Source organism: Pseudoliparis swirei, chromosome 16 (assembly GCF_029220125.1).
Source record: "Pseudoliparis swirei isolate HS2019 ecotype Mariana Trench chromosome 16, NWPU_hadal_v1, whole genome shotgun sequence".
NCBI classification, from domain to species: domain Eukaryota; kingdom Metazoa; phylum Chordata; class Actinopteri; order Perciformes; family Liparidae; genus Pseudoliparis; species Pseudoliparis swirei.
In genome coordinates this window covers 17,099,780-17,119,386 of record NC_079403.1, presented here as the reverse complement: position 1 = coordinate 17,119,386, position 19,607 = coordinate 17,099,780, and the positions used below count along the sequence as shown (strand labels likewise).

The 19,607-nt window shown below is 44.9% G+C and overlaps 1 protein-coding gene across 1 annotated transcript in view; it reads left to right on the top strand.

The window, feature by feature from the left end:
• adarb2 (adenosine deaminase RNA specific B2 (inactive)) overlaps positions 1-19,607 on the top strand; it is a 168,515-nt gene that overhangs the window by 123,634 nt on the left and 25,274 nt on the right. Inside the window, exon 4 of the mRNA XM_056434423.1 lies at positions 16,664-16,778. Coding sequence (XP_056290398.1) covers positions 16,664-16,778 — 115 coding nt within the window. The remainder of the gene's footprint in view (positions 1-16,663; positions 16,779-19,607) is intronic.

Here is a 19,607-nt window from a genome sequence, read left to right as displayed (position 1 = left end):
AATGTTAAAAGAGCAGGGGCCACAGACTGATTTCTCCGGCACGCTCGAAAGGCTCTCGCACGTGGTTATTTGCATTCATCCGCCGGCTGTGAAGTGCATTATATTGTGTCGAGAAGGGTGTGTGTGTGTGTGTACACGGCTGTTGGCGGTGAGAGGGATAATGCACTGTTTAAGTCTCTTCTGTCAGGGGATGTTTGTTAGAAGCCACATTCATCAGTTCAGAGAAAGAAAGAAAGAAAGAAGAAAGAAAAGCAGCTATTTTCTCCAAAAGGCAGGTGTCAACTTATAGCGACTATTCAAAGATATCTCTGTTGTTGGGAGAAAAACATCACATCTCCAAAATGTCAGCTGAACAGCTCTGTGTAGTCTCACATTCATGCATTCAGTTTATCTACGGTCTTTTGAAAGGTTGTCATTAGCCCCCAATGGTGAACTTTCTCACCCCACAAAGGAGCATAAAATATGGCGGTGAATTCAATGTTCCACCCGACATTGATCGTTAAACAGCTCACTGGTTCACCACAATGCTCTGCCTGCATGAAGGGTCAGAATCTAAACAAATACGTTTCGGGGTATGGGGCGATACATGTGTGAAACTGCACCCAAATAATACAATATTCATCATTCATAGCTTCTGAATGGTTTTCACCAGATTTCAGTGCAGGATAAAACTCAGACACTCTAATGTTTGACCCCTTGCATGACTTTACAACAGACGGACAGTCCCAAGGTGAAAGTTAGGGATCGTCTCAAAAGTGCATGCATGTGGGCCAATTTAGCATTTCCTGATTTTTACAAGAGCTTTCTAATTTTTTTTATAGTCACTTCAATCCAAAGTGATTTCCTTGTGAGTCTCCTCTCAGCGCATGCACAATATTCTTCAACATATTATTATAGCTATCATGTTTTTCCTCATATATTAGTCTCTTCAGACCAACGGTACAACCTCCAAGATAAATCCTAGACTGGCCCAGTGCTCTGACTTTTTTGGTGAAAAACAGCTAAATAAATTTTACAGTGACAGGTTAATATCAATGATGAATTTAGGGCTGTTTCTTTTCTTTACTCTGATATCAGAATATACCCCCATGCCAATAGGTTTGCTAAATAGCCACGCCATTTAGCTTTTCCGTCCTAGCCATTATGGGAAACTTACCATCTATACAGTAGGTGGCTGGTAGATAAAAAAGAATTGACCAGCCAGACAGATTTATTTTCAGCCAAAAGTAATTAACTCCTTCTTACTAAGGCAATTACCTCTTATTACTATTTAGGGCCGGACGGGCTGTAACAGGAGTTGGCCCGGTACGCCAGCTGGCCAGCACAACACTGGTTAGAGGTGACTGCAAACCAGCAGCTTTCTCCAGCTGCCTCGTCTAAACAAATAGTTTTGGAGATTTTTTGCATTTTGTGCAGCCCAGTCCCTTTTCCCATTATATTGGAGAGAAGGCAGACATCCCTACAACGAATCCTCCAACACTCAAAAAATAACATTGATTTGGGATTTTGGGGTGAGCTGTCCCTTTAACATATTTCTGTTTATTTTCTCACTAACTAATTATTAGGAAACAAAAAAAAGTGACAAACTAAATTTTAATCAAGAATAAGAATGGATACAATCTCGAATTATATCACACCCTGCCTCCATAAGCACCAACGCAATCACACACCAAAGGGCCATTAGCTCGCTCCCTCTCTCAACAGCCGCCATTATTCGTACCACTCTCCCTCGTGTCATCGGGGCGCCCCAAACCAGCACAACATTGACATTTCCCTGTGATCCCTTGTTGACTGTTAGGAATTCAAAAAGAGCACCCAGAGCTATGAATCAAATGTCAGCCGTGGCGCTGTGGCGGAATCGTATCAATACCTGATGATGTATGGCTGGCTGGAGGGCCTGTTGGCTACAGCAGCACCCACAGACATGACACCGAGTCCGGTCCACACTTAGTCACCAGCAGAGGGAAGGCCGCGGGATAAATGACTCCTTCAAAAGCCAATGGACTCACCATACTGCGAAACATCAAGTTGCAAAAGTGAGGGGAAAAAATAGCCTTGTACTTTGTCATCAAAACTATTACTTTTCTTGAAAGACAGAACAATAATAAGTCTGCCGGGAGATTTAAAGGCGTACTATGCAGCATTGTGGCAAAGTTGGCCCCTCCTCCACGGCTGGACGAGGCCAGAGAGAGAGAGGTGGATTTTTCGAACTAGTTGCGGGGCGGTTACGTTTAAAAGCTCGATTCATTGTGCCGCGATGGCCGACAGCAGCACGCTCTCCCAGAGGGTTCCTTGGCACCAGACGCCGAGGGAGGTGACCGAGGGGCCGTATTACACGACCTGCAAACGAGAGTGGGCCGCACACCCTGCACGCTGCTATTGGCTGACTTGGTGCCCCGAAGGCTCCTCGCTGATCCCCAGAAGCAGGTCACGCTCTCTGCAGAAATAGACACTGCAATATACTTCTATTGGGTCTCTATTGAAGATTGAGTTGGATTATTTTTGTATTAGTCTATTTCTTGTTTTTTAGAAAAGGCTACATGTTATACTGTAACAGGTTTCTTAGCTGTCATGTGTAGATTTCTCCCCCCAAGCACCAAAGGATGAGCACACTGAGTGAAATGTTGGTAAGATCCTTTATTTGGACTCCAGACTGTGCCTCTGCTCTCCTCCCTCGTGCCTCCATCCCTATCCCACCTCATATAGGGTAGAGAGACTCATCAGTTGATCCCCTGCAGCTGAGGCCAATCAGCCCTATTCATGGCACCTGTTCCCTGCGCCCCTCCCCCACACCTCCACAGCTGAGCCAAACCGCGCCCCAGCCACCACATATACCTTTTGAGCTACAGGACTTAGCTATAAGTTTCTTGTAAACATTATATCGTCAACTTTGCCTTGAGTTAGTTTGCATGCACCGTGTCGTCATGTGGAAAAGTACATTCGTGGTGGCATCATTTGAGCCGGGTGTGATGTTGCGTTTTGTGTTCAGTGACTTTGTCGTCCAGGCGTTGCAGACTGCGCTCGACAAGGAGACAGAGAAGCATCTGAAAGCTCCAGTGTTCCCCCTCGTCTGCGTCTCTAATCTCAGCAGCAGACGTTCCCGGGCGCCGTTCAAAGGGCGGCGGCGGCGGGGTGTTTGAAGTCTCGCTGATTGCCAGGGTCGAGCCCGCCAAAAAGAGCCACGGCGGTATCTTCAAGAGCAGCAGAGATGGAGGCGCGGCCGCCGCATCTGGGCGGAGGCCGACACAATCACCATCCTTTTGGAGGGAGCCACCGCGGCGCTTCAGAGGAGCCGTTTGAATGGCTCGGCGCTTTCAAGACATGAAGAGCGATGCTAGATCCTTCCGTCCTCCCAAATGTTCTCACGCAGCGGCAGCCTCACGGCGCGTCGAAACAGCAAACACCGTTTTGTTGTTGTTAATATGTGGGTTGGTCTCTGACCGGGCGGAAAGAAATATTAGAATTCACTGCTGGGCGACAGATTATGACAATATTTGACTTGTATTTAAAAGTCAGGGTCTCAGGGTTATGATAGAACGGTGTCTCTACATCTAGTGAATATTATTTGTTGTTTGATTTCACTTCTATGACTTCAAGAACCCACTCGTGTGGTGTGAGGGGGTTTATTTACTGAGTATAGTTCAACCTGAATGAGCCTTTGGGGACTGGTTCAATCTGACATTCAAGGTCAAAGCACATCCACGGGTTGCTGGTGTCCTTTTGATATTGAAGTTTTCTTCTATTATTTTTCGTTAATAATAATAAAAATAATAATAATAATTCCATTGAACGCTGTCCTTGCACGTAGCTGTAAAAACGTTGTGTGAGTCCCCCACAGCTTCTCTGACATTCCCAGACAAAACGTCTATATTTGAACACTTTTAACAATTAACCACATAAAGTATTCAACTCAGAAATCAGTGACACAGGAAATCCCCCAGTATTAATTTTAAGGCAATAATTAGCTACAGTTGATAAGCAGTTATTAGAGAGCTTGTCCCCTCAAAGTGACTAATAAATCTCACGGGCAGTTGTTCAATATTTTTACAAGACTTAAACTATGACAGATGTGCAGGACTTTTTATACTTCACTATGTGATATTTGTACATACAACATCTCCCCAGAATGATACCGCAGACCACAAAGGTGGGAATCTCTCTCTCTCTCTCTCTGCTAAATCATGTGCAGACTAATGGGAGTTATGTGAACTGCCCTCAGGAGCCTTTGGAGTGGCCGCCTCCTCCTCCTCCCTTGGTCAACTACGCACTGCAGATGATAGACTTGTTAAATCCTCATTGCTGACCCTCTCATTTCCACCTCTGTCTCCATCCAGTCTGTTTTCCTCTCTAAATGCCTTCCTGTCCATCTCCTCTGTCTCTCTGTCTCTCTGTCTCTCTGTCTCTCTGTCGCTGTGAACGCCCGTACTGCTGCCTATAACTCCGGTCTTGTATCCGGCAACATGGACGAGTACAAGGCAGCGGTCTATGGACTGAGGAGGCGGTGAAGACGCAAAAAAGGAGTGCCGAGACAGAGTGGAATCACAGATGGGAGCACACCAGGCGCCCGCCTATGGGGGCGGACTATCACAAAACTACGAGCAGACCCCTCAAGAATGGTGAGTGCCGACGCATCCCCTAGCGGACGACCTGAACTCATTTTATGCGGTTTGAGGCTAGCAACAACAGCGGCTCGCAGCGCACAACAAAACAACACCGTTAGCGAGAGGTGAGTTTCTACCGCTGGGATGAACACACTCTCTGTGACCGAGCACAGTGTGAGGAGGGCTCTGTTGAGGGTGAACACCAGGAAAGCTGCAGGTCCAGATGGCATATTGCTGGAGTACTGAAGACCTGTGCTAACCAGCTAGCTCCAGTGTTCACCACAATATTCAACCTCTCCTGGCTGAGTCCGTGGTCCCGCCTGCTTCAAGAGATCCACTATTGTCCCTGTGCCCAAGAATGCTTCTCCAGCATGTATGAATGACTGGCCCTCACCTCGGTGGTCATGAAATGCTGAGAGGCTGATAAAGGACTACATCTGCGCTTCCTCCCTTCCTCCATGGACCCGCTGCAGTTGCTTATCGCCCAAACAGATCCACGGATGATGCTGTCTCCCAGGTACTGCACACCACTCTCTCATCTGGACAGCCAGAGGGGGCTATGTGAGACTACTGTTCATTGATTATAGTTCAGCTTTCAACACCATAGTCCCCCAGACTGGCCAAGCTGATTGAGCTGGGACTGAACACCCCTGTGTGCTTGGATCCTGGACTTCCTGACCGCCAGGCCACAGGTGGTCAGGTGGCAGACACACCTCCAAATCCCTCACCCTGAACACAGGATCCCCCAGGGGCGCCTCAGCCCCCCCTATGTACTCCCTGTACACACATGACTGTGTGGCCAGGTTCAGCTCAACACCATCATCAAGTTTGCGGATGACACAGTGGTGGTGGGCCTGATCTCCAAACGACGAGAAGGCCTACCTGGAGGAAGTTGCTGATCTGTCACCTGGTGCGGACAACAGCCTCATCATGAATGTCACCAAAACTAAGGAGCTGATTATGGACTTTAGGAAGGTACAACAACAGAGCACCACTGGGGATTAACGGGACTACTGTGGAGAGGGCGGTGTGGTAAATACCTGGAGTCCCACATCACCGAGATCTGACATGGTCAACAAACACAGACACTCTGGTGAGAAAGGCAAGGCAGCTCTACCACTCAGGGCAGCTGAGAAATAAAAAGTTTCCCAGAGGATCCTTCAGTCCTCTACCTTGAGCTGTAGAGAGCGTCCTGACAGGAAGCATCACAGCCTGGTTTGTGCTCTGGACAGGAGGACAGGAAGGGAGAGAGAGTAGTGCGGGCTGAGCGCGCACTTGAACTAACACTGCCCACGCTGCAGGACTTGTACACCAGGAGGAGCAGAACCAGAGGCCGCAGGATCATGAAGGATCTTCACGACCCCAACAACAGACTGTCTCAGCTGCTGCGGTCAGGCAGGCCCCGTAGTCACGCTTGCAAGAACAGAGAGACTGAGACGGAGTTTCTTTCCTCAGGCCATCAGGATTGTGAACTCCCACCTCACACCCCACCCATATAGACACACACAACTGCCCCTCTTAGGCACACACACACACACACACACACTTACTGTAAATATTGTGTTGTTTTTTATTTGTAAATAGTGTGTACTTGTTGCCCTTGCACATTCCTGCTGAGCATTGCCACTTTCATTTCACTGCACACCCTGTGTGTGTATGTGACAAATAAAACATCTTGAATCTCTTGAATCTTGAATCTTGAATCTGTCTCTCTCTCTCCTCGCTTCCCTCCGTCTCTCTCTCGAGGGTAGGTCATGTTATCTTTTCGCAGGAGTCCCTCTGCTGGCCTTTGGTGCATAATGTATAAAGCCGCTGGTGTGTGTTTTACACTGTGCCTGACATTATTAAGTCGTTTCAGGCATATCACTGCTTTTATCTCCACCGTGGAGGTTAATCAGAGGGGATTTATACCGGAACGACTCAGACGTGCTCCGACCGTTGTCACCCCGAACCGTTTCTTTTTTTCCTTTCTTTTTTTTCTTTTCTTTTTTTCTCTCGCTGCCCTGTGAATATTTTAAAGACAGATTCAGGAAAAGGAAGATTGTCTATCAGTCACTTAAGCAGAAATGACACATCGTGGTTCCTCAGTGATGTTTGATGTGTTCAGGAGCAAGATGCAGCCTCGCAATAACACAAATATACACCTATAAAAACAAAACTCGACATACGGGAAACCACAATTCAAATGAATTTGTAATTTCTCAGTGATTTAAATACATCAGGGGGGCAATGGTGAAGGTTATTTGGGGGCCTGGCAAGCACGGTCTCCAGGTTACAATCACACCAAATGTGTCCACACACACGGGCCAGGCTCTGATAGCGTCCATGTTGTCATAACTGCTGGTGCTGTTTGACCAGATGAAGAGAATTTAGGCAGATAATGAGTTTTAGAGTCAGTCGCACTTAACATCTGCGATCGGTGGTTACGATTCAGTGGTTTCAGTTTGTTTTGGCTTGGATGTCGAGGTTCTATTCCCCAAATTAATGTTTGGATTCAGGCTTAAGAGAATTAGTGGCTTTCAGCAATTGTAACCAATCAGCAGACATATGAGGTTAGCTGTGAACAAAGTTTGGGTTTTTATTTGAGTTGTATGTTTTCTATGAACTACTGGACATTGGCCAAAACATATTTTCTAATTTTCTCTTTTCCAATGTTGTGGTATTGTCATCAAATCGCTCATATATTTCTGAGGTAATATGCAGATAGATGGATAGATACATACATACATAAACACACACGCACACATACATACATACTGTATTCATCCCCAGGGGGAAATGTCTTTGCAGCGGCAGCAAACAAGGTTACAATATATATAATACACTAAAACACAATAAAATAGCAGAGCAGGACAGAAAATTAGATAATCAAATAATTAACAAAGCGGTGCGAGGGTTATTGATGTTGATTCAATTTGGAGGATCTGGCCAGAGGCGATTTTTATAAAGTCTTATTGCAGTGGGCAGGAATGTCTGTTGGAGAACGTGCTCCGCTGTCCCTGCAGTAGGTGGTGGAGAGGGTGGAGAGGGTTATCCAATCATTTCTCCCGTGTCCTCCTCCCCACCACCTGTTACGGTAGACTTGTTTGCAGCCAGTGATGATACTGAATGACAAGCTGTTATTTCAACATGATTTGATATAAGACATTAATTATCTCACTTGGCGTGAAATTGACTGGGATGCGACTCACTCGACTGTATTTACAGTATTTAAACATCACTCTTGTGTTTGTAGAGTCTCTACGCATATAAATACCAGGACTAAGAGTCTAACATCAGCAGGCTAACGCCAACATACTTTTGAGTAGCTGGTGTAATATTGACCTTGATCTCCATGATTTTTGTATATGTTATTATATAATATTTTTGTATAAGTAAAAGGTCACTGGATCACCAAATAAATTCATCCTGAGGCCACATGAATTTCTGTGCCAAATGTTGTTGGAACCATGAAGTAGATGTGGAAATAATAAATGAATTGAGCTGCCTGTAAAGTACAGATCAGAGCCCCGCTGCTAGCAGGGCTAAAAAAAACTCTTTGTAAATCCCAAGATGTCTGTGGTCTTTGTCACTATTTAGATTTACAGGTATGATTGTTGCTCCTCGAAGAACCGGGCCACAGGGATTTATTACAGCTCCAAGTCGAGAACAGAAGAGAAATAATGATCCACTTCTATGCGTAGCATCCTCGCTCGGAATTATCGTCCTTGATTTCTGGATGAGGCCATCCTTCTTGTGGTCGCTCATCCTAGTCTATGATCCTTCCCACATGCACCAGGCCTGTCGTCTTGGTCTCCACCGTTTCAAGTCTAATGAGGAATCCCTGCTGGAGCTCTGCTTTGCTGTTGGAAACCTGTGGCGCTGCAGTCTATGTCCCCCGCGACGGGGAAAGGAGCTTGGACGAACTCAAGAAACATCAATGGCACAATCTCTGTCCTTTGCTCTGTCGCTCTCTTGTGCTCCTTCTTGTGCCTTTGTTTCTCGCTCTTCGACATCAAGCGTATGGATTTAAAGGAAAAGGACCTCTTCTCATGATGTCGACGGCCGCATGGTGCAGCCCGGCTGCCTGATGTGACCGACAATTCCTCGCCGCTCAAGCAAAATGTTGGACACGCACACAAAGATCGGTTCCACGTGCTGCAGGGCCATCTGGCCATCACACGGGCTCTCCAAATGTGTACACAGTTCAACTTCTCTGGGATACACTTTGTTGTCATCGCATCTTCACTGTCAGAGAAAAAAAAGAGAGACAACAGAACAACCACTGATAGAAGATGGGAGTATGCAAGCACTAATATATATATCTGTTTCGGGTTTTTTTTTTTCCTCTTGTGATACAGATCTGGAGGACAGACAGAAGGAGCAAAAGAGTGAGAATGATGCTATTTGTCATATGGAGAACAAACAAGAGGAATCTGTCTCGCGGCAAGGAGTCTGGCTTTTGGAGAATCTAAAAAGCCCCCGGAGGCAACGCTTCCACCAAATGAATAGATATCCATTTTCAAAAGCCTCGTGCTCGGCGGCAGGCGAGGGACGGGGAGAGGGAAGGGTGGGCTGTCAGTGGTGGGGGGGGGGGGGGGGTGGAGATATCTAGGCAGAGGGCAGACACTATTAAAACTCGGGAGAATGAATTGTTAAATACCTCTATAAAGAAATATAAGACATGGCTCCGTTGTTATGCTGCCTGGGTTGCTCTGCAGGCGGGTGATAAGGTGTTGAGGGCGGTGGGTTGAAGCATGCGTGTATGTGTGTTTCGCTGAGGGCGGAGTAACAGCAAGCCCACCTCCACCCCACCCCCCACATCCACCCAACCCCCACCCCCACCCCCCACATCCACCCCACCCCTCACCACTCTGCACAGGAGCAATGATGTTCATGAAGGAATGACACACATAGACACGCTGCCACCGAATGAACAGAGGCACAATGTGTGGAGCACATGAAGAAGGTTGAAAATGAAATCACTAAGGAATTTTAGTCATCATTTCCCTTTAGGGCATTCTCGCTAAATAATGAACAATTGAGCGTTTCCTCCCAACACACTCACACTCGTACCCATCACTCCAACCAGCATGTATAGACTTCTAGGTCAGGCCGCAGCTGAGAACATTTCTGCGTTGACATTTTGTGTTTCTGGCACAACATTCAGAGGGAAGGCGGCGGGAGGATTGTTGGTGACACATTGACTTTGAGATAGATGCTGAACAGTTTAGGTGCACAACAGTTAGGGAGGTAGTGTGTGATTAGGGGGGGGGGGGAGAAGGGGACAGGCAGTGAGGGATTGATAGACAGATAAAAAGGAAAGGAAAAGGAACGTGTAATTATATTGATTTCTCCAAAGAATTAATGACCTGAACCCTACAGTACACCAAAAGCTTTTGATTCCAGTCATGTAGATTTTTTAAAAATATATATATTAAAGCACCTACAATCGGTATTTGTATATAGAGTGTATTCTACAACTGTATGTACAGTATTTGATAGGATGTCTCTGCAGCTCCCCTCAGCCCTTCAGAACTCATTCAGCATCTTTCACCTTGTTGTTTAGATTTTTTAGCTTAGGCCTACAACTTTACTGTTTTATATTTTTAGGCTCACCACTTTCTCTCTGATAAACTGTACTTATCAGCACAAAACGGCAGACGTGCAAAGTTAGCCAGTAAGCTAGCTGGTGAAATGTGGTCAAGCATTAGCAGCTTATTAGCAAGATATTTTCCTTCAGAACTAGTTGAGACCCAAAAGCTGAGCTAACAGGAGAGTGAAGTTCCAAATTCATCAGGTGGCCAGAAACCTGACTCCCAGTGTGTAGGCCTACTAGCCTACCCTTGCTTTGAATAGCGTTTGTTTGCTAGCAGGTTGACCAACACAGTGTTGTGTTTATAGCTTGTTTACGCTGCATTCATAGCAGGTTTAAGAATACAAAGCAACTTTTTGCCTCAATATATTCATGCAAATGTATCCGTTGAATTTCTTTTGCAGTCCATATTTTTAACAGAAACTAAGTACAAGCGAGCTAGATAGCAGTTGTTATAGCTAGCATGTGTGTGCAGGTCACTCCTGTGTGTTGATTGTGAGAACAGACGTGTTTTGCTCATGATGAAAATGTTTCAACTCACATGCATGATGCCTCTTTGCATTTGTACGTGTTGTACGGTCAAATTAATTTCTCTCTACTCATTTCTTTTTATTGAGTCAGTGTCATTCCACCTCTAAAAACACATCTTAAATACAATTGAATATAATATAATAATAGAAAATCAAATCAAATCTAAATATCATTGCAAAATAAATTCTACCAATAGATACCAGAATTATATTTAGGCCATGCACATACCCAGTTCCATTTATCATTTTAAATATCTGATATGTCTGAAAGCTGTTTGGTAAATGCCAAAAACAGCAGATGAGGAATAATGTGTTAACTTAAGAAGCAGGCAATAACACCAGCTTTTAAATGTTTGCAACAACACCTAGCCATAAACTAACACAAACACAAATCACATTTATGAAATACGAGCAAGACAAAAGTTTTGCCACATGGGCTCTAATTCAGGCCACTCCCTCACCCAGACAAATCCTTCGGTTAAGCTGATCAGGGATCAGGCAACATGCACATCAAGTCAGAGCATTTTCTGTATGAGCATGCATGTTTTATTCACTGCCGCCAATTCTTCACTTTGTTGAGAAGGAGGATGACATCTCGAATGCTTCTTTGTTGCATTTACATTTAGCTCCTATTCAATCTGACTCAGATGCATGAAATGACAAAGTGTAACTGGGGTCAAAGGTCAGTGGAGCTTCACTACATTATCTTCATTAAGGCTGAATGGGGAATTTCTGCGATGTCTCTTGCAGCAAGAGCAGTTTCCTAAAAGAAAAAAACACAGCAGCTTGTTTTCTCCACCGTGAGGGGGCCCAGAGGAACTGAGAAGTAAATTGGTCAGAACTAATGCAGTAAATATGCCAGGTGGGGTGAGTGACACAACAGCCAGTAGTTTCAACCTGAGGCGTATTCCTCAGTGGAGCTTACATCAGTTACCATGAGACGGATTTTGAAACTCCCCATTGAAGCTGCATGGAGCAACGCTAACCTTGATGCTCATCCAAGAGGAAGCCTGCCAGCCACACGCAGGACGGCCATCCTCTGGCCGTGTGGCAGGACGCACGGATGTTCTGTCTGAGGAACGAGATCCGTGGCCCCGTTCTTCTGCCACATTAGGCCCACACTGAAGGTGGCACTCAACTCCCCCAGTGAGGAAAGAGAGAGCGTGTGTGTGTGTGTGTGTGACAGTGTTAAGAAAAATGATGTGGAAAACTATGTGAGGAATGAAAGTACAGGCAGATGTGCATGTTGAGATATTAGCTGATGTGGAAAGAGAAAGACAGAGAAAGTGGAAGAAGTGTATGTGTTGCTAAGGGAACCACAGCTGTAAATCGCAGCCTATTTTCCTTTTGTGTCAGCTGATGAAGATGATGTTGTTTCCCCTCTGGTGCTGACACGATGAGGAAATTATAGGCTCTGACTCACTGTTGGCTTCTTAGTCCTGGCACATCACTGCCCTCTATCACACACGAGAAGGAGGGAGAGCAACCTGACAACACAGGAGGAGGAGGGTGGCGAGGAAGGGTTGAGACCAGAAACTGAAGTCAAACAGAAAAAGATGGGAAGGGAAGGAGAGGAAATGTGAGTTAACAGAATGTGGATGGGAGGAGAGGAAACAAAAGGAGAGGTGGTGGGGGAGGAAGTCAGAGGGAGGGAGAGAAAGCTGGGCCGTGTGCCAGGGTCTATTCCACCTTTGCTCTCCAGGTCTTTCTGAGCTGCCACCTTCTCTCACCTCTGTAATGTCATCAATGAAAAGGCCTTTAGGAGGGATGGAGGACATGACACGGGGTTCAGACTGTGACCGACACCAGCTGACGCTGCCAAGCCAAGGAGGGTTCTGTAAGAATTAATTGGATGTCACTTTCAGGTACAGCGTACAAGGCAGCGTTTTTTTCACATTTGTGTGACTCATGCTCTACAGTCAGAACATTCAGGCTGATAATGATCTAAAACAAGGATGTTTTTCACACCTTCCTGAAAAGTGGACTACCAGGAAATCCATGATTCTTTTGCCAGTATAATTAAAGAGAATCAGTCCATTGGTTTTGAAAGACTTTGGTGATTGTGTTCTGCGTTGAGCAAGACTCTGCTGTTGCTGCCTATTTTTTCAGACTTATCAATTAATACTTTATTCTATGAAAAGTCAGCAAAAACTAAAAAGTAAAACGAATGCCTGTCACAATTGATGTCCTGTTTTGTCCTATCAACAGTCCACAGCCCAAAGTTTAAGTTAAAAATGTTTTTTATTTTTATTTAAACGGAGCAAAAGCAGAAAGTCTTGCAAAGACAAAAGCAAATGTTGATTATTTCAGTTTGATGAAAGACTGAAACAATGAATTGATCAAAATCAAATTTGGGATTTCTTAGAAATCCTCCATCGGTGACTATGGCGACGTTTTTAATGCCACGTGTGGAGAAATGCACACATCTATCAAAATATGGCAACCAGTGACAGGGCCTCTCTGTGGACGTCCCTCCACTGCGTTAGTATTTCATAAGATAACTCACTTTTGTCACTGGTCTTTTTTTCTTTTCTTTTTGTTGTTGTTGCAAAAGCTGAATGCCTTTGCAACATAAATTGACCTCTGAGCGGTCACAGCGAGTCTCCTGAAGATGTGGAGAATCCTCCCGTTCTGTGTTTTCTGTCACCCGTCACCGCAACTGAGCGACTCGGGGCTCGACAGACACAAGCTCCTGGACGGGACTGATCGCTCAGGCACAAAGAAAACAACATGAGGCCGCCGACGACTCTTCTCTCCCTCTTGTCCGTCTCGCCAGTGCACTCATGTCGGGAAGGGGATCTGTCACGTACCCGTTAGAGCTTGATACGCCGCCGTTGCAACTCCTGGAAACAAAGTGCTGAAAGTTAGTCACTGTTGAGTTTTCGCCGACCCCTCATAATCCTTTTCTGTTCCATTCCCCCCCGCCCCAAAAAAAGTATTTGAACTGGCACAGGCTGTAGCAACAATATGTGCATTTATACACATGGACACACCCACACACACACACACACACCACAAGCTGTGAGCACGTCGACCGCCGGTTCCAACTGTGAGAGTATTTCACAGCCCCGACGAGGGCTGTAATGTGCAATATGCTCACTTGTTCAGTCACCCCCTCTTTTACGCCCTTAATCTCTCTCCTTCCCTCTCACTCCATGCGCCCTTCACCCTGGCATCTGTTGGGGCCCCAATTTGTCAAAAGAGGGCCCCTCTGTTGCCATCTCCTGGTGATCCGTTTATGTTCTACAGGTGGCATGAAGCTCCGCTCCGGGACTTAGTCCTTAATTGCCACTTGAGTAAAAGGCATTAAAGGTACGTAAATGTGGTGAGAAGTGTGGGTTTGGCCGGGTAGTAAATCAATTGGATTAGATTAGATTTAACTTTATTCATCCCAAGCGGGAAATTACGTGAAGCAGTAGCAAACAGTAAAATAAATTAAATAGCAGGGGATATTACATTTAAGAATTTAAATAATAATAATAATAATGATAATAATATTATTGATGATAATAATAATAATAATAATTAATAATAATGAGACAATTGAGAAATTCTGGACAGTCTGCTTTTTATCCTGTGAAAGACTTGGTTGAGTTAATGGGGAATCCAGTTGGTTTCTTTATGGCACAAACAGGTTGTTTACAGCCTTAAACTGGGACGCCGTGCTGACTGATCTCAGATGGTGGAGGAAATCAAAGCCAGAGGGAGAACAATCGGGGAGATTGAGCTGAGAGGAGTGTCAACATTCTCTTTTATGTATAATACATGTATATAGAATATAAGGTGACCTATTAAACCAACGTGTAAGCACAACACTGGTCATGTTGATGTCATATACTCGGTTCGTTTGGTAATTTACGTGAAAAAATTACCGAACCAACGCAAATGTAGGTATGCAACACAATCAGATAATGTGAGTGACAGCAATAGGCAATATGTAAATATATAGGGAACAGTTTCTCCATCGGGCTTTCTTTTTATTTTTTTATTTAAAGTTTCAAGATTTATCAGCATCACTGATAGGTCAAGGGGTTTATAGATGGTGTCATGTTCAGTGCATGTTGTAATGGTTACAGGTACTGGAACCCAAAAGCACGACAAACACAGGAATGCAGGAGGAGGCTGTTTACTTAATCTTTCAGGCAGGGTCAAAACCAGGTGGTCAGTCAAACAGGGCAACAAATCCAAAAGGGGCAGGCAAAAATCTCAAGTCGGGTGAACAGGCAAACAGGGTCGTAACAGGCAGATCAGAACTAGTACTAGGAATTCGCTGTAGAGTTTGGCAGTGACACACAAGACAATCTGGCAGAGGACAAGAGGAAGTGAGGGAGCTAAATAGTGAGGGACTAATGAGGGGATGGGCTGCAGGTGAGAAGGGCGTGAGGACCAGGTGAAGGGAATGAGAGACTAACGAGGTGAGGATGACAGGATCTGGAATGACAGGAGAGTTAATTAAACGTGTAAGCAGGATGAATTTAACTAGGAAGGTGGGGAATTCGTGACACATGTGTTGTACAGCCCTTTGAATCGTGATTTTGGGGGCCATACAAATAAATCTGACTGGACGTGAACAGGTGAAGGGGGAAAAAAAGGACGAGACCAATGTGAAACACTTTGTAAGGATGGCAACAGGGGATGATACTGGGGTCTGCAGCGATTGATTATTGGTCTGCAACAAAGATGAGAACCGCTCCTCCTCTCTGCCTCCATCTGCCTGATGGATCATGGAGGTCTGGATCGTGGTCCATGCCGACTACCAACTATTCATACACTCTGTCATATTCATTGAATGTGTTGTTACTCTGTAATGATTCCTTCTGGTCACATGACATCTACTGCTTCTGTCCATCCTGGAGAGAGATCCTCCTCTGTTGCTCTCTTGAACGTTTCTACCTTTTTTTTCCCCGTGAAAGGTTTTTTTCTATTTTTTGGGAGTTTTTCGTGATCCGATGTGAGGTCCTGAGACAGGGATGTCTATGTGTACAGATTGTCAAGCCCTTTGAGGCAAATTTGTAATTTGTGATATTGGGCTATACAAAATAAACTGAATTTAAACTAAATTGAACTCACAGGAAACCGGATAAATAAGAAACGTAATCATCAGGTCGAGTCATTATCACTTTAAGTCAGTAGTGTGGCTTAAGCTCCACAAAATTCTGGGTTGTACATTTCCCATATTGCAACTCAAAAGCATCTTTCACTTTAAACATCTGTGTGTTTTAAAGCTCTTTCCATAGCAACAGAAGACTTTACACAACTGTGTTCACAGGCTGCTCTAATTGACCTTTTGACTGTCAATGGACTGAAGCGCAAATAATTAACGCGAAAGCATCATTCTTCATAATATGTATCGATAAATACATATATACAGGTAATGAGGTTTATGCCCCTTTTGGTCATCTTAACATATTTGAAGTGGTGAGAATGTGACGAACTAAACCCACTGTATGTGTCCCCTACCGATACACTTTGCTGAGTGATGGTGGATACTGTCAATGTTGTGCCGGGTGAACACCAGGGGTGTTCTTTCCCTGTACATAAGTACAAAACATAAAAGTGTTCCCTAAAGGCAGACTGTGTGCAGACGGAAACCACAACAATACACAATAGTCACCGTTGCAACATCAAATTATCCATGTTATATTTTGTGTAACAGTATGTGCAGTTTGTTTTTGTTACAACAAACAGCCATTGATTTTACTGAACGTGTTGGGTTGTCTGGTGGCGTTGGAAACTTTCCTGTAAGTATTGACAGAATGACTTATGATTTAAACATGCCCTCAACAGGTAAATTGACCTTCGGATCGATCTCCCCACATAAAATCCCACAGCAATGCCTGAACAGATTATGGAAGGGGAATATTACACAGCAAAATAAAGATATTTTAAATAACCTGTGAAGTCAGTCTCCATAGTTTGTGTCCAGTTGAAATTAAAGGAGCGAATGTGTTTTTCAGGTCTTTGCCGATTCAATATTCCACTTGGTGAAGGAGAAGTACCGGTCGCTGCTGGGCGGCTGCAGTCCTGCACACGCTCGACACAAATCCCTGGCAGGCATCGTAATGACCCGAGGTATGGCACATTTCATTGACTTTTATATATCACTTTGAATTATTGAAGTGGTGCAATATAGAGAGAGTGAGTGAAGGAGGTAAAAAGAATAGTAAGATACGGGAGGAGAAATAGGAAGGGGGTGGAATTCTAGATAAAGAGGGCAATGATAAACTCAAGGTGGGAGGGGGGGGGGGAGAGAGAGAGAGAGAGAAGGACTCCAATCCTTGCTGTACTCGTGCATGAGAATATACTTTCCTGATGAATTATTGACTATTCAGAGTCTCTGAGGAGAATGCGACATGGTGGTGAGTGTCAGTCATCCCCCCTGCATGCTGTGCTCAGGCAGCTCTGACAGCAGCTCCAGATGCCACAGCGGTGAAGTCTTAACTAGATCAGAACTTAATCTGAAACCCGACTGAGTGACACACGTAAGGAACAGTGAGGAGGAGGAAGCTTCCCACTGCTGTTCTCCTGCAGCGGGAAACAATGAGTTATGAGGGTGTTTGTTGCTTCGTTACATCAGGGCCTCCCACGCGCACACACACATGCACACCAGAACACACTGACCCATACAGTACGTAGAAACCTTCACTCACTCCTCATCTCTGATGCTCACAATCTTCTAGCGTGAAATGTGTACGCTGTAGCGCAGTGGAGCCAGCTATCACTAAAATAAATACTTTCTGCCGCCGCTTATTTAAACGGTAACCTTTGTTATACCAAGTTAAATGTATTCTGCGACTTGTACAACTCACTCATTTATGTCAAACTGTATTAAATAGCTTTAGAATTAGGAATTAATGTAGAAGTAGTTATATTTTTGGGGAAAAATCGAATGTACATGGTGACATGCTTTTGGGCGTAACCTATTTTTAGCTGTTGTTGTTAGTTGTTTTAATATTGACTATGTGAAAGACTAGAACTAGATATGCAGTGATCGTGGCTGAACAACTGAGCTGGCTATGGCGTTCAGATTATGCCAATCAAACCAGCCTTGTAGTTTGGCATAAGTAAATACAATACTGTTATGGTCTGGGCAAGTTGCTGAATACTTGATCAGCAATTAAGAATTAACATTTGACTTCCAAAGAAACCCAACATTTCAAAATACCCTCAACCCCGATAAATGGAACTGAAACTACAACCAACAGACGAAGCAGCTTAATACAAAAAGGGCTTTACACACAAATGCTCACAGGTCTGCACATGTGGAGCTCTGACACACACACACACACACACACACACACACACACACACAGTGTTATCTCCCTGTGTGGCTGCAGCCTGTGGGTATGCAGGGGGTCAGTGAGGAGGGATTGGTATCTCCGCTGTCTTTGGAGGGCTGCGGCTCATCAGTTCACACTTCAGTGAGAACGGCACTCATCCTGACCTAATCCAATCCCTCTCCTCTCCCTCCTAGTAATTGCTTCTGTTTGTTTATTAATAGCGCGCGTTATCTTCAGAGATCCAGACGTACGGTTGCCAAGTATTTGCAGCGGCGCGGCAGCAGGAAGCAGCAGCAGTGCCGCGGTGGCCAGTGTCCACGCAGGCAGACACCAAACTTGACAGGAACACTGGGGAGTCCTGTTCTCTCTCTTTTTCTCCCTCTCTCTCTCGCTCTCTGTGTGTCTCATGCCTCTGCCTTTGCCTCAAGAATATTAATCAGAGTCCGTCTTTGAACCGCAGACCGCACGGCTACCCCCACCCCACCCCCACCCCCTCGCTGGAGTCCCGCCGAGAGAGTTGAGCCCCAACCTGAGTGAGATTAGCCTCGCCACCAGGCGAAAATAAACCGCCAGCACACATTGTCAAATAGCGTGGGAAATCTCATTTGAATCGATCTGAGATAGCATTGGGTTGTTTGGAGATGGTAAACAGTGTTCAGATGTGCTCACAGACATGAAAAAATGTCAACCGTCCAAATGGAAAATGCTTAAAAAGACCCCCCCCCCCCCCCTTTCCTCCTCTTTTCTCTTTCACTTGTTTGTCGGATGGGATGAGAGAAGCTTCTTCTGAGGCAGGGTGATGAGACTCAGAGTGGAGGAAAATACCACAGGGACTCAAAGAAAGAGACGAGAGCAAAGGGTTTCAAACAAGTTGATTTCAAATGACGACTAAGCTGTGGTTCTTAGTCTGCATATCCATTTTCAAACAGGGATTTTTTTTTCTCTGCTCTTTATCTGGTTTTCCGGCTGCCGCAAATCTTAATGTTCAATAATCACATCCGCCAACGAAACAGCTTGCTAAGAGGCAAACAAAATTGACAGAGATGTGCTCAGGGTGTGTTGAAGCAGAGAGAGCGGGAGAAAGAGAGAGAGATTTGGGAGCTTCAGCAGCATTTCACAAAGACATCCTTATATGTTTAGAGCAGTTGCCTGTTAAAGCTCATACAGATTCAACAGGGTGCAGTCTCTGCTCTTGCCAAGGTTCTTTTCCCCTCAACAAGTGTCGAGCGTTTCAGAGCTCTTCTGTTACTCAAACGACACGCCTTGGATGACATTCAGTGTTATCGTCCAACATCTTGTGGTGAAAGAACGCATGAGAGTTTGGATATATGGGGCTTAACCCAAGTGGCATAAAGTCAAGTTTATGGAAACTAGGATATCTGCTTCACGGTGCTCATAGTGGGCTGATTAGATCCTATTTTACCCTGTTTTGTAATCACAGAGAATACATGGATTCAGATGTCCAGCCTTGTGTAACAACAGATCTCTATGATTCCTGGTCAGGTCAAGAGATGGATTTCCCTTTTACTCCTTGAGTGGTTCTTAAAAATTCTTTAAACTTTTACTCATGCAGAATCATAATCTAATATTGTATAATATGTTATTGTATTATTATTATTAT